General features: G+C 33.7%; 1 protein-coding gene across 1 annotated transcript in view; it reads right to left on the bottom strand.

Moving 5' to 3' along the window:
* Positions 1-23,085, bottom strand: part of LOC146138101 (ectopic P granules protein 5 homolog) — a 73,335-nt gene that overhangs the window by 31,695 nt on the left and 18,555 nt on the right. The window contains exons 10-28 of the mRNA XM_083393953.1: positions 21,960-22,083; positions 18,063-18,183; positions 17,775-17,885; positions 16,150-16,394; positions 14,388-14,539; positions 13,279-13,405; positions 11,045-11,196; positions 10,834-10,983; positions 6,161-6,275; positions 5,959-6,097; positions 5,731-5,871; positions 5,500-5,645; positions 5,274-5,430; positions 2,074-2,265; positions 1,872-2,018; positions 1,309-1,428; positions 1,110-1,241; positions 842-1,006; positions 16-112 (exon numbers count right to left, since the gene is read on the bottom strand). Of these exons, the coding sequence (XP_083250079.1) occupies positions 16-112; positions 842-1,006; positions 1,110-1,241; positions 1,309-1,428; positions 1,872-2,018; positions 2,074-2,265; positions 5,274-5,430; positions 5,500-5,645; positions 5,731-5,871; positions 5,959-6,097; positions 6,161-6,275; positions 10,834-10,983; positions 11,045-11,196; positions 13,279-13,405; positions 14,388-14,539; positions 16,150-16,394; positions 17,775-17,885; positions 18,063-18,183; positions 21,960-22,083 (2,733 nt within the window). The remainder of the gene's footprint in view (positions 1-15; positions 113-841; positions 1,007-1,109; positions 1,242-1,308; positions 1,429-1,871; positions 2,019-2,073; positions 2,266-5,273; positions 5,431-5,499; positions 5,646-5,730; positions 5,872-5,958; positions 6,098-6,160; positions 6,276-10,833; positions 10,984-11,044; positions 11,197-13,278; positions 13,406-14,387; positions 14,540-16,149; positions 16,395-17,774; positions 17,886-18,062; positions 18,184-21,959; positions 22,084-23,085) is intronic.

Below are 23,085 nucleotides of genomic sequence, written 5' to 3'. Positions count from 1 at the left end.
TTAAAAAGCATTTACATTGTTTTTTTGAAGATTGAAACAAACTTCCTTAGGAAGTGGAATGTCATCTTTAGCAGGTTGCCAAACAATCAGTTTACTTATATTTTTAGCAATCCTATGACAAAGAACACATATATAAAAAATAATGAAAAGTCTATAGAAAGACAGGAGTGTCCAACTCTAACATACCGACGTGCCAAATTTTTTCCCATAACTTCTTCCCGTGCCAAAGTTTAGTAACTAATTCTTTCTAATAATAAAAGCGTTTTTTTACAGATAATAAAAACGTGTAGTTAGCAATGCGCATTACTGCATCTAAATGTTCGTCGGTGAGCTGACTTTTGCTTTTTGTTTCTTTACACCAAACTTTATAGTTTTGTCAATACTAGCCTCCTCTACAACTTAATGTTACAGTATTAGAAGAAATTGTTAGTTGTTGTGATTGCTGCAATTGTTTTATATTGCGAATAAACAATGGCAATTTACTGTATAAAACATTAAGTATTTTTGTACAATTGGCCGAATAGCAAATTAAGTAATTTAGGGGGGCTTGCATGCCATTTTTTAGTTGGTCGCATGCCACATTTGGCATGTGTGCCGCTTGTTGGGCACACCTGCTTTAAGAGAAGTGGAACTAAAATCAATGAGTTCCCAGTGGTCACTATGTCAAATGTATAAAAATTAAAAGAAACCTATATTAATAATGATACAGACTGCAATTATATTGCATAACAATCAAGTTTAGCAACTATAAAAGTTTTTTATTTATTTTTAGTTCATATTAGAAACCTAAACTGTAAATTATAGGTACTCTAAACAAAATAAATAAAAATAACTTAGGTACATATTAATGTTTAGAAACTTTTCCAGCACAAATTCTTGCTTTGTACGAATCAGTGCAAGCAATTCAGGATTATATTGAATGGGTAAAGATGGAAGGTAAAGATTACTTTCATGAAGCTTTGGCTCTTCTAACCACAACTTTAGGGATTGAAAAAGTTGAACACAACTGAAAGAAAATAGTTTATTTTAAAACTCATAAAAATGATTTTTCCTGTTAATACAAAATATTATTTTATAGAAGGCAGTTTCTATCATTACAAAAAGCTCACCTTTGATGATATGATTTCATACCTTCGGCATACAATCTACCAGTGATAGCGGAAATATGATATTCACAGATGCTTTCAATTTTTTTTCTCAGCTTGTTATACGCAGGAAGCATTTGAGTAGATGAAAAAAATCTATATACCAGCAAAAACATAGGGTATGACTTGGTAAAATACAGTAAAATTACAACAATGCAATGACCTGAAACCTTGACTGCCACCTCCATCATTGGGAATATAGATAAATCGAAAGAAAAATTGAAGCCAAATAACCTCCAACATAGGATGCTGTATTGGAGTGTTTAAAGCAAGTTCACACCACCTATAAATTATTAGCTTAGCAGCAGTGTACATAAATCATCGAATAATAAAAGTGCAATCACAAATGTTCAAAATAAAATATTAGATTTTTAAAAGATAAAATTGAAACTGCCAAAACTTATTTGATGTTTTTTTTTTCATTGATATATACAGTAGTGACAAGTTTGCATAACTACATGGCAGTTAGTTAAAGGTACATGACTATTTTTTTAAACTGGATATATTAATTTCATAATTTTCTATAGGCTTTAATGTTCAAAGAAAAATGTTTCCTCTTAAAATGAACTGGCCTTTGACACCATATTGTTACTCGAAACAGTCAGTGACTTTACTGCCATCTAATAGCAATACAGTAGTGGCATTAATAGCGTTGTATTCTTTTGGCAAACTATTCCTGGTTAATAGATATGCTTGTAACCAGGTAGAAGTTAAACACAAAATTACTTGAATAAAGTTAGGTCACTTATACGTGGTGAGTATTGAAGTTTCAACGATTCAGCAGTTTTTTTCAAACATGTATCTATTCCAAGATGTGCATTGGTAGACAGTACTGAGAGAACATTCTCCCAGAGCTTGCTATCATTCTCATATCTGACAGAACACAACTTTAAATATATGGTAGATTTTTATATTACAAAACTAGTACCTTGTTTCAGCTTCCAAAACTGCATAAACAAAAAAAAAATGTTCATTTAAGTTGGTGAGCATAGTAGGCATGGAGGAAAAATTTTGCCCAGAGACAAAGTGCACAAAAGAAGCTACAAGTGAGCTTGATTGGTTGATTTCCTTAAGAGATGAATTTGACCTCATATTTAGAATTTGCTGATATAAAAGACACCTGTTTAAACAAAACCATGTATTTTAATAGATATTAATAAAGTGCATATTAACAATATGTATTGATTAATATAGTGGCTATTGCCCCTATGAGCCACAATAATACTGAATGTACTATTTAACCCTAAGAAGTTCGGTCTGGGTATATGCATACTTTTAATTTGCATTTATTCATAACTTATTGTTTTTTTCTAGCTTGGCCTTGTTTGCACTACAATCCTTATTAGGCTGACTGATTTCGCTAAGGCTTCCTAAAAGCATCTTGTGTGCTATATATGGGTGCTGTTAACGTTGGCCAGTACAAATACAGAAGGACTTGATCACAAAATACACAGTATAAGCATGTTTCAATGTCTGTTATCAGTAGCTTTAATTTTCTATATAAATACAGCATATTTAGAACACAAAAAAATCTTTGCCATGATAGTTACAAAATATAGTTTAATAACGTTGATTGTTAAAGTAAGCCTTACTGACATTAGTCAGCCTACAAGAGATTTTCCAGCAGAAAACACAGGACATAATATACCTGTTCTTAAGCGTACTGAAATAATAGCACACTGATTACATTCAAAGCCTCTTAACAGAGTATATTTTTCTTTGTATTCTATATAAAAAATTCACAAAAAACACTAAATTTTAATAAATATTTTCTCTATGGAACACAGCTAATTCATAACAATAAAAAAAAATGTGGGACCTAACTTTGTGGTGCTGAATTTGAATGTTAGCTTTTTTTTCTAGAAGCTACAGATTTTTTTGCAATTTAGCTTTTTACTTTTAAGCAAATTTTGCATTATTATTGTAAAATGATAGAGTTTATTTAATAATAGCGATACTGTCTATAACAGCGGTTTTATTACTTCGCACCTATAGGATACATGCAGCCATTAGTGACTAGCATGTTAAGTTGTTCACAAAACAGTAATTTAAACAAGTTTGTGGATCCAGCGGTAATCTGCAGACATGTTTTTGTTCCATCTTCACTGGTAGCGATGCTTCATGGTCATGAAGTCCTGATGAAATCCCGAGGTTATCAGGGAATTCATTAAATTGACTATTGAGAAAATCAAGCTTGATGCTCATGTTGTACTAACCAGAACTTGGTGGTTATCTGCTTTTTTGTTACCTTTTTACTGCCACAAAATAGACATGCAGCTTTCCCCTTGGTATTCATATTTTTGACGAATTCTCATAACGTACAAGGGAACGAATCAAAGGTCCATCGAACAGATTCACCTTGATTTTGTCACACTACAACTTAGGAAGTTCAGAACGTATGTACTGAAAACATTCACTATCGTTATCCAGTGACTTTGCAAACTGTTTTATCAATCCAATCATTTTGACATCTTCACAAATGATCCAGTTGTGCTTGTGATACAAGTTAAAAAACCTATTTTATGTCATTATAGGTTTCTATAATATATACGAGTGACCAACAGAAACTCCACAATAACGGTTGTGATTGTGGAAAAGAACACAATTGAAGCAAAGCTTAAAGCGGTCCACAAACAGTCTCCATCGTGTTGGATTTAACAAGGCAACACCTAAATGCTTGAGCAGACCAGAGATATTGTGACAGTAAACAAATTGCTTCTGTTCTAAAAAAGGACATCAAAGACTGGTTTCACTTTCAGAAATAAGAAACTTTTGCACATCAATCAAGAAGATTTTTTTTTTGCAGTCTGGAAGCAAGTATTTTAAGTTACCAGTTTCCATTTATTTACTTATGACATTTTAAAAATAAGCTGGCAAGAAACCCATTTATATGAACTGTTGCTACCAGTCATGGTAATATAAATCAAAAACAGCTCCTCTGGTAATTGTAATTGTTAACCAACGTTTCGGCAACCTATACAAGCCGCCTTCGTCAGGGTGATTGACACTGAACGCTCGTACAATAAATGGAAAGGAAAAAAAGAAAAAAAGAGAAATAAACGCGAGCAACAAAACGATAACAAAGTAATTAGCGACTGCCTCTAGTCCTTCAGCAGGTGCTTGAAGCATGCAGAAAGCATCACGTCAGTTTTGACGTTCATGGTGTTACCCTTCCTATGAATATTCCACGATTCCAAAAATCTGCACTCTCATACCATGCTGTTTCCCGAAACCACCAAATTGATTTTGGTGGCGCTTCAATAATAGCACGAGAATCAGACTACAGGAAAAGATTATTTTTGGAATCGTGGAATATTCATAGGAAGGGTAACACCATGAACGTCAAAACTGACGTGATGCTTTCTGCATGCTACAAGCACCTGCTGAAGGACTAGAGGCAGTCGCTAATTACTTTGTTATCGTTTTGTTGCTCGCGTTTATTTCTCTTTTTTTCTTTTTTTCCTTTCCATTTATTGTACGAGCGTTCAGTGTCAATCACCCTGACGAAGGCGGCTTGTATAGGTTGCCGAAACGTTGGTTAACAATTACAATTACCAGAGGAGCTGTTTTTGATTTATAAGAAACCCATTTATTGCCTAACTTTGACATATCTGACATTTTGGTGATTTTTCAGGGCTAATTGCTGGATTTGGAAAAGACTCAAATGCTCAGGATCTATTTTGGGAGAACACCCTCTCTCAGTTTTCTGTTTCTGTGCAAGAATCGTATCTAAAAATCAGCAGGGTTGCATCAATGCTTATTAGCCTCCTTTGTATCAATTTACTTATGTAAACATTAATTTTCCATGCTTGTCCGAATAAAAACAAATGCAACAAAGAAACATTTGTAGCATACAATTTTTTTTATGTCTAACTACAAATAATATATTACCAATCCTGGAACCTAAACACTCAAATATCAAATTAGTATAGCTTTACTTCTATTTCTATATTTTTTCAATTTTATTTTATTTTAATTTTGCTTATTTTATATTCTAATTTATTTTTGTTTTAATCCCTCTGGTATGCAACTAAATATAACTCTTGCAATTTTTGAACAAATTAGTTTAAATAAAACGCTTTCTAAATATGCATTTAAGACTGCCATTAAACGGTAATAAAGCAGTACCTTAACTTGGTAGTGCACAGATTTCCAACTAGTAGAGAATGTTGGCATAATACATCAACAATTTGCTTAAGATTAGTATCGCGATACCAATCCTGAAAGTTGACAACCATTTCCAGCCAGTACAAAATGATAGAAGAAGCATGCTCTTTGTTTGTAGCTACAAAGCAACATATATGATGTTTTAGAAAAAAATACTGAAATATGTTGACAAACAGTATGCCTATACCTTCTTTCAAATGGCAAGAAAATAATGAAATAATTAAACTACAAGGCTGCAGTTGGAAATGCAGTTTAGGATTAAATTGAACAGCAATTTCAGGCCAAATTTTTTTTTTGTTTGAATCCAGTATAAGTTTCATTGTCTGCTTGAACCTAAAGTAAAAAGAATAATTATTAATTGTGAAACGAAAACAACTGTTTTGTTGCTCCATTAAAATCACAAGAGGTTACAAATTACCTTTCATTTTCGCCTAAGTTCAACTTTGCATTATACACAAGTGGCAATGTACAAAATAGACAGTTAGTAACTGCCCTAATTTCATGTAGTTTAGACAGGTCGAAAAGAAACTCTATTCCCTTGTTAAGAAACAAATCCAACCTAATAAAAAAATACTTTTAAAAAAGTACTACAATAAAACACTGGAACCTTGAAGAAAGAAGGTTAATATCCTAACAAAAATCATACTTGTGGCCGATATCAGTCATCATAATTGACACATATTTTGCCATGTTACTGCCTTCATCTATTGCTTTATTGATTGAAGTCATCAAACGCAGATCATGTTTAACAAATGTTTCAGATTCTGTGAAACGTTCTTGATTGCCTGCAAACAATAAAAAATACAAACTCCTAGAAAAAGCTTAAGTCTAAAAAAAGCCAACTGTACTTTTATTCATATATTGTGATTGATGTAGCTTGAGTTGCAACAGGACATCCCAACACCACTTAACAAAGCCTTCACTAGTTGCAGAGGGGTACACTGATGAAGCTACTCTTGAAACCTTAAAAAAAATAACAAGTATTAACATGTGAGTGTAGTAAGGTTAAATTAAAGATTTTAAAATATGCATATTAATAAAAACATTTTTTTTATTAAATGCAGAACAACTACAAAATGCAGTCTCACATTCACAATTATATTTATGCAGACAGTTTTTTTTTTCTAAATAAGCAGAACAACCCATTGAAAGGAAAACGATTGCCTGAATTAAACCATTATAACGTTGACTATATTACAAATTAAAATTTGAAAAGTAGGATGACAAGTTTGTGTTTTTCCATTGTTAATGGTTCTACACATATTTAACCAGCTTTGGTTTTACCAGAGAACCGTCAACACTAAACTATTTTCAACATAAGCTTGGCATTTCAACACTCAAGTTTGGGTTTAGTGATTTTAAAGCAGTTTTCACATCAGTAGATACAACTTACTTTAGTCTTTCACAGATAGTAACATCACCCCCCTGATATGGTGAACCAAAAGAACTACTTGTTGCATATTGTTCAGATTTTTATTCTGGTTTTGATAAGTAGATGTTACACAATAATTACACATGTAACACGGTCACAAAATATACACTGAGATGGTCAAGTTGAGAAGCTCATCAGAGATGCAAAGTTTGATATGTCGATGACCAAATTTGAATTGGAAGCATGGAAAGTTTTGTTTTGGAAAAAAAAATGTTTGGGTAACAACACAGCCAGTAAAAATATAGAACTTATCAGCAACATGGTTTATGCTTTTAAAAACCTTGGATGTAACATGGGCATAAAAACACTATATTCACAAATGTGAATCAGTTTACTGAAAATCTAAGCGCTATGAGTGACGAATGGAAACAGGGTATCAAGGATGTCGGCATGCAGCCATGGTGGCTGATCACAGCTGGACTCCGAAGAGATATTTTCCAAGAATATATAAATGTATGGTCTTCATTCCATTTCATTATTATTCAATACATTCTAAAGACATTTATTAAATCGGTTCGCCCAATCGGTCGCATGTTCGCCAAAATCGGTCGCTGGCAGAGCAACGTCGTCGTTGACTAACAAAAGGACCGGCGATTCCCCGTCGTTTGCTCGTTTCTCCACGGACGCACGCGCGACATATCATAAAAAACCTCTTAACACAACACGCAAAACCATTTTTTCAACGGGTTACGGGTTTGTCTGACGTTGGATGCAGCTTAATTTGGCGTTTAGTGCAAAGGTTTAGCAACTTTCACTTTTTCAAATGCAATACTTGGCAAAGTTTCGCAATATATTGCAGCTGTTTAACAGTAAGCATTTGTTTTTTCAATGAGAATTTTTTTCATGTTTGACGTAGTTTAGCACCGGGATTACGTATATCATGCTATCTAAGTTCGTAAAATATTGCGTTTATTGCAGCGTTTTCCTAACATTCTTTCATAAGGAAGTAGGACACTTACACAGACAACGTACTGCAACCCTAACCGAGTATAAACTCTGCAACATTTGGACTAAGTTTGCAAAATATCGTGTTTATTGCAGCGGTTTGAACACTAAGCAAATTAACTTTTCAAACTTTTTTTTTTCGTTGGATACACAGTATGGTTCCTACCGACAGGCGCGTAGCGTGACCGTTTCAAAGGGAGGTGTCCCGAATTTTCAACTTAGGGAATTCCCCTATTTTCCTTCTGACGTTAATGAATAATGACGTCATAAAAAAATAGATTTTGGAAGAATCATAATTCGACTATTAGCAGCCAGTTTGTTAAGTTCCATGTACGGGACTAGCGTTAAATTATAGGCACGCCTTTCGCCACCTGCAATACTAAACGAAGATCTTTTTTTTTCGGGTGTTATTATGCAGCGATTAATGCAGCATCTGTGTGCCAAGTCAACTAAAAACCAAGCTGCGGTTGAGGGAAAATATGTTGTGGCAATTACACACTAAACACGTGGTCTTAGAATATGTTATAGAGATCAATTTTGCGTTAACTATCATTACATAAAAATGGCGGCTTTAAAATGCGCACGATAGTCATCATTATAGAACCCCTTAAGAATCTGCTTCAGTTAAAAAAAATCCGTTGTTGACCAATATCGAATAATAGAGCAGACAGCGAACAGCGAGGAACATTAGCAGCGCCCATCTTCGACTTTTTTAGCATGAAAAAAGAAAGACGGTTTGACTTTTTAATTGTCAAATTCACACTTGATTTAATCAATCAACCTCAACAAATAACAAAAGTAAAAAAAATATACTGCGTTTTACGGTCGACAAAAAAAATACAAAAATGGAGTTTTGCGTAAATTTTGATTACAATAGTTTTTTTGAAACCCTAGCCCCCTGAATACAACACTATGTGACATGATCAGTAACCCAAATCACCTAGGGGGTCTGGGGTATGGTGTGAACAACCTCCAGTGAGTATCGGCGGAGACCGAAAAATTTTACGTTTTGTGTATTCTAGACGCTAAAAACGGCGATTATTGGGAAGCTTACGGCTGTTTAAAGTCGTCTATTTGACGTTAGAAAAATTGCAAAACCTTGTTGACTTAATCACACCCCATTGTCAAGTGATTTCAATTGCGCGCGAAACGCTATAAAATTGCAGTGTCAGAACAGCCTACTGTGACGTAACAATCACAAACTGTTGCACTTCGTTGTCAGCAAACTTAACGATGCTTATCAACAAATTTGGTGATATTTGTAGTTTAATTTCGCCGATGGAATGAAGCGTGACTTCAAACTAGCCCATTTAGAACTCTGTATAATTAGTAAATTATTCAGCTGAAACTGTACAAGAAAACCACACAAAAAAAAAGTTCCGGTAAGACGGCCATTTATGGTCAGTTTAGCGGGAAACTATAGTTCGCCGACGTTTTAATCTATGTTTCAAAATGCGACGGTCAATCGCTCCTTTTCGAGATTGAGGCTAATAAAAACATTCAATAGAGCGATCTGCGGTGAAGACGTTTGCTGTACCTTACAAGCTTTTTCTACGTTGTTGAGAAAGTTTCGTTTACCAAAAAAATATATTTTCATTATCAGGCTTGTTTAAAACTACAATACTTGAGTTGGTAACAGACGAAATGCTAAATGAAACAACGATAACGAGTGGAGATGAGGCGTTGGCGTCGTTTTCAACGCCAGGTGCAATGTTGCCGATGTAACATTGCAGTAATCACGGTTTTAGTTTTGTGATAATCGTTTACTAAGAATTCAAAGGGGGGTGTCAAGACTCCTAGACACCAGAGCGCGTTTGGGCCTTTCCTTTACTGACCTGTTACAGACACAAAACTGCTTTTTATACCTTAATTTTTCATTTTTACACTGGTTTAACCAAATGCAAAAATTAGTGGGAATTAACGGAGACCAAGAATTAGATTTTTAGAGCCATGCAGATAAGTCACAAATTAGACATGCCATTCCATTAATGCCGCTTTCACACAGGCTGTAGGGTGTTACTCTCATTGTGGGGAAGCATTAGGTTAACCTTTTTTTTAGACACTTGATATGACATGATTTGAAACACATCACATTATTTGAAATTTTTTTTTTTTGTTAGTGACACGCAGTTCAAACGTTCAGGCATAAGCAAATTTGTTATGACATTACAAAAATATGCTTGCATTATTTATGCCTCTTACGAAGTTCTTATGCTATCCGTAACATTATTTTTTTGGTATATTCTTATTACCACATTCTTCCATAATCATGGGATATAAGTCATGAGGCCAGCAGTTTAACATGTAACAACGTAATATACAATAGTGACAAACACAATATGTTGGATTGTTTCTTTTTTTAACCAGACAAAATTTAGGTAGACTTCATACATTATGGTTATTATTGTGGTGTAATTAATTTTTGGCAAATCAAAATAACTGGAAAATATTCTATTTAACCTGGGCAACGCCGGGTATTTCGTCTAGTACATCCTATATTTTTATAAACAGAGGGCTATAATAAAAAATACCATTTTTTTTAAATCAGTTAAAAAAAAACGACATGAGTGAGCAAAATGAGTGTCAATTTTAGACTCAGTGTTAAATTATAGAAAATTTCCAAATTATTTTTTTTTCTAAACCAGTGAAGTGCCTTTGACACTGATTAATGAGCATAACCAAAACATAATTTGTTAAAGTTTTATAGGAATAAGTTTTATGGCTTGTTACATTTTGTGAGCTATGAAAAATTGGTGCGATAGAAACTGTGTATATACAAGCTGGTGCGCTGTCCAATTAAGTAACAATGACTTAGGACCTTCAAAAATGTTCGGTAGGTTCACTTCAATTTGTCTTTTTTTTTGGTTTGTTAAATTGCCCAAAAGAATTTAGCTGGAAATAACATAAGGATGGTAAGCGCCTTCGTCAATGCAAAAAGTACAGGCAATCTGTTTTGTACCATGCTTTGACAGCTCATTATTTAAAACAAGAAAATACACAGTAATGAAAAATATTTGATACCCATTACTGTAACAACAATGCCCCAAAAAATGTAGCAAAAATACATTTTAAGTAATATTTACACATTTTTAAACCTTTAAAAAACATTTCCAGAATTTTTCTTTAGTAAGATATCAATAATACCTGATCAAAACTTTTCACAAGAAGACTACCTTGCCGTTTAAAAAGTTGCATGTGAGAATTGCCTTCAACAATTAACACAGCTAGTTCGCAATGTATTGAGTGAGTAAGAAAACAATCATCATCATCAGAATGTTGGCCAAAATTAAGTTTCTGTAGGTTAAAAACAACATTTACATGTGTTAACCAAAAAATCTCAATTTTATGCATTTACCTTTATCACAAACTGAGCAAATTGAGATTCTGTGGAACTTAATTCCTTTGAAACAATTAAATCGAACAATATTTTAATATCAACAGTTGATGGCTTCCACAAAGAAAAAACAAGACTGCTAACAGAGTACATCACATTTGTCCTAACTAAATCTAGAAAAAATAATAATAAAAACAATAAAACATTGTTAAATAGACCGTTAATATAAGCAGAACTTTTAAATTGCTTGCTAAAAAACCTACTGCTGTGGAAATTATTATTTTTTTTTTCTTTATTGCATGAACAAGGACATTATTTTATTTTACCACTGAAACAGACAATTATAAATGATTTCAAAACCTCAGGTTGGTCTTATTTTAAACAACTAAGGATACCAAAAAGTGGACCAAATCGATTAGTCCAAGCTATCTCATCAAGGCGTCATCAAACATAAATTGTCATAAACAATGTTGAATTGGAAATTTAGGTTAGGCACTTAGAGTGGCCACCTATTAAAGCTACAGCTTAAACACAAACAACATTAATTTTGTAAATTAATAAAGAATCATTAATACAAGACAGGTTTTAATTTGTAAATTAAATAAACCATATCCCAATGACAATCAATAAGTTAAAATTGAATTCAATAAGACTAGCATGTGAGAGATTATCAGCATATCAAATGTAAAATTTTGATAAAAAGTGTATCGATCATAGAAAACAAAATTTAAATATTGATTGGCTCCAAATTATACTTTTTAGTTTTTATTGATAGAATGAAATCTGTTAATTTAGGCACTTTGGCAGACCGCCCAGTGGAACCAGTTGACCTGTTAAAAAAATATGTGACGTTGTGACAATCCCCTACTTCATGGTCTATTATAAAATAAGGGGAAACAAAAAGGTGGTTTTGAAAGCAATAATTTATTCCCAAAATCTGTACAGGAATTCCTAACTAGGGGTCCACACAGTTTTGTTGAGAAACAACAGCATTTTTTTAATTCCCGTAAATCAGGAGAAGGTCGAAAAAAATCTTTTTCATGAGAATAACTGTGGCAATTCGTCACCTCAAGGATATTTTCGTAGATGTGACACGTTATTTAGGTGTCTACCTCCGACTGAGTTTATCACAGTAAACAAGACTGCAAATATGATTTATTATATTTTATTTCATTTTATTTTTATAGAAATTATATAGCAGTAATGTAAACTCAAAATATAGCTAAATAATACAGGTACCATTCAAAGATAGAATGCGCCTTGTGGCATCCAACAAAACTAACACTTGTTCTATTATCTATTGTGGTATTTTTACCAATAAAACCTACGGAACACAAACATATCAGCAACTGTGCCACAATATCTAAAGCAGAATAAATAATAAAGCCAAATACACAGTAATATCAGCGACAGAATATGATCTAAATTCGCATAAGAGGGGGTCATCGGAAGTTAGGGTTGGAATATTAGGAGAGTACATGATAAATTTAGGGATGGGGTTTGGGGTTAGGTAAAAGGTAGTATAGGCTTTTGGTCTTATGGAGGGTTTAGGTATTAGCCCTGTTTTGATTGGATTTTGATCTGTGTTTTATTATGACAGTAATGTTGTTCTAATTTCAGTCTTTTGACTGAAGTCCCTTTGGTCATCTTAAGATATTTTAGGAAGACTGTAAAAAAGGATATAAAATAATGTAAACCGTCAAATACGGCGCGTTTAATCATAATTAGCTACTTTTTCTCTGGGCAGCCTAGGATATTTGCTTTTTATCTATTGGCTATCGTCATATATTTGGTAGGTGTGCCACCAAATTTTTTAGCTCTGTTTGTGTGCCGCAAGTTAGAAAGGTTGCGGAGCACTGCCTTCGGGGACCATAGACCCTAGAGAAGAACCACTGCTCAAAACACTCCATGCAATGTAATTATTACAATTAAGGATTTTCTGCACTTTATCTGTAACTTTAAGAGAATTTACTTTTACAATGAAGATAAATGCAATGTAAATTTTGGGAAATTCGCTCAAACTGTTCATGAGGATTTTGTGCAGGCATTTAGCTGTGGGTTGACAGCCAACACAACTTGGTTGCCAAATACATTTTTGAAAAAAATGGATAAATGTGTGCAGCATGATGTTGATGGATATTTTTTTCATACAACACATAGAATGATTGGTTTAATCAAGTGATGTATACCACCGTTTAAATACATTTATCTTGAAAATAAGTTTAACTTATTTTGAAGACCAGTTTGTCACTTACCAAAATGTTGGTGTATGAAATTCAATATGGTTGAAATGACAAAAGGATGACAAACAGAAAGGGAAGACAAAAGTTCCCGTCCAGTCTTGCAACATACATCCTTTGAAGGTGTGTAAACAAACGATACCTAAACAAAAAATGGTAAAAACAGGTATACAACATAAAATTATTCAATAAAATTTAAAAAATATATATATTTCGCCTTATGTTTCTGCAGAAAAGTCAGCAATGCCAAAAAATCTAGTTGAAATGTAAAATATAAATAAGACGCCTTTAAAATTACAAAACACGTCTGTAAAGTACACAGGCAAAAACAAAAACATAAGGAATGGCAACATGCAACACTGTGAAAAAAATGAATTGATAGGCATGTTATCAAACACTAATTGTATCATTTCTTATGACATTTATTTCCATTCACTTGACATTTTATTAATGTAAATTGAAAACAAAACAGTATCAACACCATGGTAAACACAATAATAAAATCAATAGAAAGTTGTTGTACTAGGCACTTTTTAAACACATACCAATAAATATTTTCCCACTGATTATGCCCAGTAAAGTTGACAAAGAGTGTCGCGAATGTAAAGGCTTAAACACCCAGGTACTTTTTTACTCAAGTCGGCAAGAAAACAGTATGTTTGCTGTGCAATGAAAGTGTTGTCGTATTAAAAGAGTACAACAAAATATCAAAGGTTTGTAACTGTGAAAAACAATACCAGTCACTCTTTCTAACAGTTTCCTGGAAAAAAAATAAAAAAAATACCCACCAAAGTAGACACTTGGCTTCCTTTAAGAACCCCTGAGCTATACATAAAATAAATCTTAAGACTTTTGGAAAACATAGGGTTTTTCGTAAATTTTTCAAAACATTTAAAGACATTGCAGCAATGCTGTATATAGTTTAAAGTGACTGATTTGTTGTATTTTTGATTTAACTAGCCACCAAGGTCGTGTATAATTCTCACCTGAACTACCAGGGCAATAGGCCAGGCACAGGTAAGTTTATGTGTTATGCAAATCATTATTCATGTTCTAATGGTCTGTTTTCTAATTGTCTTTTATTTTCATAGTTATAGCTATATTGGCCTATTTGTCAACCTTACGTTGTAAATGTTAATTGCTATGTTGTTGATCACATGATGTTCGTTGGATTGCCGAGCCTGAGCAACATTAGCAAATGCGGTAAGAAGATATATCATTTCATCAGCTGACATTTCACACAGTTGCTCCTGAAAAGCAAGTTTTGTGTCCGGATCTGTAATAATTTAAAAAAACATTTGGAACTATTTTATAATTATTAACATTTTTTCTCTCAGCGAGCTATAGACACCTTCTTAAGGACTAGAGACAACAGTAGTGATTCTTACACTGTGTGCCACAGCACACTAGTGTGCCTCAAGAAATTTTAAGTGTTTGTAATTTCTGGAAAATATTATAAAAAGGCTACATGCAAGCAATTCAGATTTGAATACAGTATTCATTGCGAAATTGATAATATTCAAACATTTACATAAAGTTTGTTATGTGTTAAGAACGATTGTAAAGTTACTTTATTGTTGTTCTGTTAAAAGTGTAAGGCGACAAATGTAGGAATTTCTTGGCCAATCATACTTTTAAAATAATTTTGTCAATCAGATTTCTATTCATACAATCAAGATTTGTCTGTTGGTCTTTAAGGATGTTGCGTGTCGTAAGAAATGTAAAAAGAGAAGGTGAAAAAGGTTTATCACAAGCCATATATATATTGGCCTCATTTGCTCCAAATTCTCATAAGCAGTGTTTAGGCTAAATGCATTTTTTGTGCATTTGGGCATTTTTTTCACGGTAGTGTTTTTTACTTAATTCGACAGTCAGTTGCTTACGAAGCCTACATTATGACTATTTTGTAAGCATAATTACATATTATACCCTAGGAAGCCTAGTTTTACTTCCAAAATTTTAGAAGTGCAGAAAATAGTTTTATCCGAGCTACATACAGATAAATAAGTGCCCAAATTTATTTAATCCGAGCTATGTACGAGTAAAAAAGTGCCCAAATTAGTTTTATCCGAGCTACTTATGGACAAAAAGTTGCCCAAATTGGTTTTATTCGAGCTTTACATGCAAAAAATATACTTAAGTTATTGTTATACAAGCATTGTTCCGTATAACAGTAGTTCTTTACCGGAGAATAAGCTCCACCCTAAATAGAGCGCCGGCCAATTCTCAGGGCGTCGCAAGTACTGTTACAATTTTTTATATGTTGGGCAGTAATTTTTATGGTTACATGTTGTTATGCTTGGTGTGATTTCTGCCTATATTCGATGTCTTATGCTTTACATTGCAATTACATGCATGTGTACTATGTAGTTTAGTAACTGCAAAATTTGGTTTATAATTTTGTGATTGGCAAGTTTTTAAGCTACTAATTTTTAATAGTTCACAGTGTCTAGGCCTACTTAACACATATTTGCCTCTTTTATGACCGATTTGGGCTTAGGTTGTCGGTACCAGGTGGTACAGTTGACGGGAAGGTTTGTTGGCAGTTCAGGTATTTCTTAACAAACAGATTAGAATAAAACCCGAAATAGAACTTATGTGCGACCTAAGATTGTATACTGTTTGTAGGAGGCCATAAATTAAGTAACTATAGAGTCGCAACTGAGATGGTACAACATAATATGTAATAGTAATTAAGCGGCTGGGGCTTGAGGTATACTTTACATCACCTGTACAAAGCAAGTCCAAATTTTTAATCATACCCAGTTTAAGGCTACATGTTAATAAACTGGATAATTTCCCCATTTGAACTAGGCAACGCCGGGAATTTTCTAAGTCTGGTTAATTAACACCTAAGTAGATTACATTATAAAGCAGCCTGGTAACCTTGAACAAATTCAATCCATTCTTGTTGTGAATAACTTGTTGCAACCAATTTGTCCACTTCACTTCTTGAACTTGCAGGAACAATCATTAAAACATACAATGTTTCAACAGCTTTTAAAGACATAGTTTTGAATGGAAGATCAGCTATAAACTGGTAGATACCCAATTGAGCAAAAGAAAGTAGCTTTGAAATACAACGCTTACAAAATTCATCAAATTCGAGTTGTAATCGATTCAATTCTTTCCTGAACACATAATTCAAGGATTTAAACATAGTTATAAAACAAAACAAAAAAAATGTACAACTTTAGAATGATAAACCATAAATTTAACAACACATTTTTATAGTTATATTTATAAACGTGATTTAACTTAATTAAATACTTCTTCTCTAAAACATAGCAACAAACATAGTATAGAAATATTTTATTTTAAAATAGACCCATTCCAATTAAACCTGGTTAAGCAAGATCAATTTATAACATAAAAATGGTCTGTTTAGGGCAGTGATTACCAACGGGGGGTCATAAGATGTTCTCAGGGGACATAATGCACTAGTTTGTCAAACAAAAAAATTGACCAAAAAAACAAATGGTATGAACATCCCTAGTGGGTAAGGGCGGAGCATATACAAATTTTACGTTTCGTGTATTTTAATCACTGAAAACGGCGATTATTAGGAGCTTTGGCTGTTTAAAATTGCCTGTTCGACGTTAGAAAAATGCACCACCTCGTTTACGTATTCACAGCCGAATGTCACATGATTTCAATTTTTTACGAAAAACTAAGGAATTGTGGTGTCAGAACAGTCTCTGCGATGTATCAATCACAAAAATTAGCGATGCTTATCAACAAATCTGGTGATTTGTAGTATTTCGTTGATTGTATAAAGCGTGCAATGAATCTGCCTGTTAAAACTATGACGAGAGAGCGCTTCTTTGAGATTGAGGCTAATAAAAACGTTCAATAGAGCGACCTGCGACAAAGAGTGCTCAACCGGCCTAATGCTAATGAACGTACACTGGAACATTAACTATTCCATGGATGATATTATACAGGAGTTCATATAAAAATAGAGAAGAATAAATTAATTTTCTTTGAAATGCACATTGTTGTAGCTTATGCGCCTGTTTTCTCTACGTAATTGAGAAGTCTGTCCGGTTCACTAATAAAACATCTTTTCGTTATCAGACCTGCTTGAGTCGGTGACAGGCGAAAAGCTAAAAAGTGAAATTTCTGTTGAATGATACCAGAATGCCGTTATTTGCAGCAAAACACAAATCTATTTTGTGTGTTCTCTGCGCTACCTTTTTGAATCAAAAGTTTTGTCAATTTATCACTATTATTTACAGGTATGTGTGATTAGCCTGAATTTCAGCTGCATATTTGCGCAAGAGTTCGCTCACAAGCAACAGGTGTTTGTAAGATTAATTAAACTATGACATAACTGAAAAAAAAATATTGTCATACAACATTAGTATGCGGCACACAAAAAGTTTTTTTGCTTATTGCAGGCTTCATATCATTTTGAGTTGTACACGCCTGTATTATACTAATATTACATTCATTATTATAACATAATATACAAGATTCCTTTAAAAAATACTATTGAACACAGAACACACCTTAGTTTGGATTCCTCTAAGTTTTTAATCTGATACATTTCCAAATGTTTAGACATTAGCAAAATAATATTTCTCACTGTTTGAGCTAACCGGCGGACAAATTGTTTGTATCTGTAAAAAAATGTACACAATTTGTACAACCTAGTACAAATGCACAACAATATCAGATAATAAAAAGTAGGTAAAATCATTTAATTCAAAATTAAAATGACCTACTAAAAGAAACTAAAGGTATTGCAAACTTAAAAAAAATAAACATTTTTGTATGTTATACTAATAATTTCATACCTTGGAATCCCATATATGGTTAAACCGTTACTAAGAACATTGCACAAAGCATCAGTTATGGCCAAAGTTTTCATAATATCTTCACTTGACCAATTGTCATGTGCATGAAAATATGACCCATCTACATTGAAAAAAAAAATATATATATATATTTTATGATCATATTATCTAAAGCAGTGGTTCTCAACCACAAATGTTAATAGAGGGTGCTGTTTTTATTTTTGAATGAATTTAGATTGCCCCTAAAACACATATTGGTCGCTAAATCAAATTTGTCATCCGATTAAGACGTCACAAGTAGTAACACTCAAGGCTTCTTTTCAATTGTGTTTAATGAACAAACACATAACACAGATTTGTCTTAATAAATAGAGACACAATAAGTTACTGTGTTTTTATAACAAAGCTTTATAGCGATTATAAAAAATGTAGTGTTGAGTGGACCGTTTCCGTCCATGAAAACCTCTTAAAAAAAACACTGCTTACAAATATTATTATAAGACATTTAAAAAAAAAAGTAAAATACTTATCGCTGGGCACACGGCAAGTCCAATGAAAAAGCCATCAACGACAGGTATAAACATTTAAAAATTACTGTTTAAGTTAAACAATAAACTTTATTAACTAGGGCGATTATTTTATGACCTAAAAATGGGAAATTTTGACCTATAAATATATTTTTTTGACAAAATTTTGACCAATAAGAAATACATTGGTTTAAACCAGTGCTCTTCAACGGTGTGCACGGTGACCCTAGGGTGCCCCAAAATATGCATGGGGTGCACCAGTACGAAAAGGTATACAAGGGTGCATCACAAAATTTTTTGAGGCAAAAAAATCGTCATTATTGCTCATTGTTACTTTTTTTGCAAAGTTTTGGGGAGAGAACAGTGTAGGAGAGCGAGTTTTTGAATTGTTAAACCTGAAGTACCCGATTGGGCGTCAGTGATGGTCTACAGAACCTCTGTATTTTTTTTAAATGTTGATGTCTAGTTTTAGTTTTGTTGTCAGGTATAATATTAAAATTTATTATGTAGTGAACTATTTTGTCTGTGATGTCTTTATTTAAATATTTTACAAAAAACTTATTTAAATATTTTACAAACGAAGGCAGTGTAAGGCTTAAAGATAGCGAAAGCTGTGAAACTGAAACTGAAACTCCTCTGACGTCTAATGCTTACAAAGGCGGGAGAAATGTGAAACGCAAAAGTCAAACAGTAAGCCTGTTTATATGCACCTTTCTCAGGCAGATTAGATTAAGGTTCAAGCCGGCTTGAAAAGTAATCCGTTCCAGCGTCGTAATTACATGGCGCGAAATTCAAGCCAGCTTGAGTGTACAAACTGCACTGATATGCATTATTACGTAATATTCCAGTAAACCTCTAACGCACAACCAATTTTTCGGCTTAGGCTACTCCTTGCAGCAATTTATTGCTGCTTGTTCGTTTTTATTAACCTAACATTGAAAAAAACCCAAGAATTACTTGAGTTAGGTTTGCCGATTAAGTACGTTTTTGACTGTCTTTATTGTGCTTCAGTTTACCAGGCACACATAATGTAAGTGCAGGAAAGTTAAGCTTGTTTGTGCTGGCCAACGCTATATACAAGGCAAAGTGGACAAAAGAAGGTGATAAGATGTACCAAACATTAATGAAAACTGTATTTAGCGCTGGCCTAGAATCCTACCACAGCGTTGAGACAATTATTAAAGCAAAGTACAATATTTGGGTGAGGGTGGGCCAACTACTATTTAAACCTACCCAAACCCGCATCCTAACCCAAATAATGTTATATGTTGTGGATTCTAGACCAGCGCCTATGTCACAAATTAGTATCTGATTCTAACGAGTGTATGTAATGTTCTTTCCTTATGCGCTAAACTTGTTTTGTTTACGACTAGCCGTTCGTGTTACGTCATAATGCCCCAAAAGTGGCGTGATGTTTACTGCGTTAAAGCAGGTCATTCAACATCAAACAATTCCGGCCGTCAGCGAAACGAACAGATTAAGCGGAGAACGGATTGAAAACCACTCCTTTTGTCAGATTAGGAAACGAGAGAACTTAATTCATTCCAGCGCCAAAACGAGAGAGAATGAATTAACGAATCAGATTCAAATCCGGCTTAAACGTGCATATAAACAGGCTTATTGTCTGTTAAGATTAACAGTGAGCTTGCAAAACCGCATTTTTATGTAAGTGCTTTATGACCGATTTAACTGTGTAATCATTCTATGACCTGCGGTCAAAGGTCACCGAGCAAATGGTGCCTTGACATTGTAGAGTCCTTACTGCAGTTGGTGTTACTACCTTGTAGCGGTAGGAGCACATATTGTTAGTTACTTGTAAGTGTTTGGCAATGATGCTCAACTTACTGATTCTGTTTCTGTTTTATTAACATTGTTTTGTATTGATTCTATTTGAATAAGGAATCCACTTGTTTAAGCCTTTGCGTGTTTTAATAAATTCCTGTACGTGTACACTGATAAAGACTTCAGTATCGGATCGGATCCATTAGTTTTCATGGTAGCAGAGGATGGTTACAGGAAACCAGTTGTAAACACGAAATATGGCAACAAGTGCAAAGAGATATCCACCAAAGTTTAAAGACGACTTGCCTTATTCTGCATGGAAGAAGAAGGTACAAATGTGGCAGCTTGTCACGGGCGTCGTCAAGAAAGAACAAGCAATTATTGTTCTACTGGAGGGCCTAGAGGGCAACTCGAAAGCGGAAAAGGCTGTTTCGCAATTAACGAGCGAGGAACTACACGCAGAGAATGGAATGTCAACGTTGATTGGACAACTCGATGCAGCATTCAAGACGGAGTCTGTAGATGATGCCTACTCTACATACACCAAGCAATGACAGGGATCCATCAACGGTGTCGTAAAAAAAATAAAATTCTCTTAAATGAGTGGGTGTTCATTGCATCTTACATCACAAAGCTCTTGTCGCAAAGAAATTGAAAAGACGAGGTAAAGAAAAAAATATTGACGAAACTGATGCCGGTACGAATTTTGCAGAGATAATTCAGGAAGTTGTTGATATTCTTACCTACATTTGAAGCCGTGTAATAAAACGCAGGATATTCACTAAGTTGTGTACACAAATGGACGCGTCATTCACAGAATTGCTCATGCATACGGAGGTACAGTGCCTTTCAAGAGGAAAAGTTCTTAGCCGCATCTTTCTGCTTAAAAGAAGAATTGGGAGTATTTTTGGGAGTATTACAGAGGAACATAACCAACGAGCTAGCAAATCAATTTTTGGTTTTCAAAAGTTGTGTATATGGCATCCATTTTTGAACACCTCAATAATCTTAATCTGAATTTGCAGGGGAAGAAAGGGGATATTTTTAAAAGCATGTCCAAAATCAATAAGAAGAAACTACCACTGTGGCAGAACCGAGTTGATCAAATAATTTCTCTGATTTTCCGATTTTCCACAACTTCATGAAAGAACATGGAGGCAATTTTCAGAGCAACTGTTGCCACTTATTTATGCCCATCTTAATTTGTTGCAAGAAAATTGTGAGAAATATTTAATGCTGAACAGAATGCCGTACTTAATGCCAGTTCTTGGATATTACAACCTTTTATTTATGACGGACCTACTGCAGAAATTAACAATTTTATTGATCTCCAATCGGATTTTGGTATGAAAGTATTATTTAAAGAGACACCATACACTGAATTTTGCAACAACGGTTTTAAAGATTAATTGTTTTGATACATCAAAGGGGGCCAAGGTAATGTATGAATTGCTTAAGAGGCGACAGTGGATTCAAGCTTGAGAATCACTTATCTAAAGAAACTAGGACAAAAAGAGATATCCTAATGTGAGTAATCAGCCACAAAAAATAAGTAGCCAGACTATGAAACTATTTTTGAATAGGATACCTTCTGATATCGTTAGACCAAGGATGTTTACCAAAAGTTTTTCAAATGGAACTTGCTCAAACAAAATGATAAGATCTTCTTCTTCAGGTAGAAGGTTCTGAAACTCCTCTTCTATTTCGCCAATCTATTAAAAAATATTCACAATTTAAGATAACTAGAGGACCAAATTTAAATTTGAGGCATAAAAACAAGTTGAGTCCAGTTGATCTGATAAAAACAACCTAATACAAAAAGTTAAACAAAAGTTAATTCTTAAAAATAAAACTCTCGCAATATTGTAAAACATAGTTGAATAAATTGAAACATTGTATTTGTTTCTTCCTACAAGCAGCTGAAACAGGGCATAATCAAATTAGAAACTTAAATTTATATAGGTTAAATTGGCCAAACTTTCAATTTAACGTTGACACCTTGCCACATAAGAGATTCAAATTTAACTTGAAATAAAGCATTTATGTTTCAGAGGCTGTTCTCGGCCGAACCCTTGCAACAGCTGTGTCAAACCCCAAGGGTTCGATCTAACCCTGGTTTAGAACCACTTTCTTAAAATATGTTCTGGATAAAAGTTTTAAGTTTGAATTGTGTAGTTTTTTACTTAGCCCTATTCGAAGCAAACCAACTTTGGCAAATGCATTATGGACAATTATAGAAATTTTATCTGATGTTTTGAATGACCTGGAACCAGTGCAATATGTGATTAATGGAGGTGACCTATTTTACAGGAACTGACATAGCCCACAATATATTGCCAATAACAAGTCATCCTATGTTGTTTTCCGTAGGTGACGAATCCGGAACACTATCAACTAAAATGGCCATTCAAGCAACAAAAACATAGGGAAAGACTAGAGAAATTGTCTACACCTCCATGATGTAAAATCTAAATAAAGGGGTTTCTTTGCAAATTTAAAAACCAAGCAAAAATTTATTAAAAACTTAGGTCACATCCCACTAAAAGCAAATATACAGTCCTTCATGCCCCGAAAGATGCTGATGTCCACATTGTTTAAATGACTGCCCAATTTTTTCAAAGAAAGCAACACAATTGTAGTCAGAGATAATACAAATCTTCTCTTGATTTCATGTCAACCCCTGTGCTATACTAACTTTAACTACCTAAATGTGG

Source organism: Ascidiella aspersa, chromosome 7 (genome assembly GCF_963924565.1).
Source record: "Ascidiella aspersa chromosome 7, kaAscAspe10.2, whole genome shotgun sequence".
In the NCBI taxonomy this organism is placed as follows: Eukaryota; Metazoa; Chordata; class Ascidiacea; order Phlebobranchia; family Ascidiidae; genus Ascidiella; species Ascidiella aspersa.
This window is presented reverse-complemented; position numbering and strand designations above follow the sequence as displayed.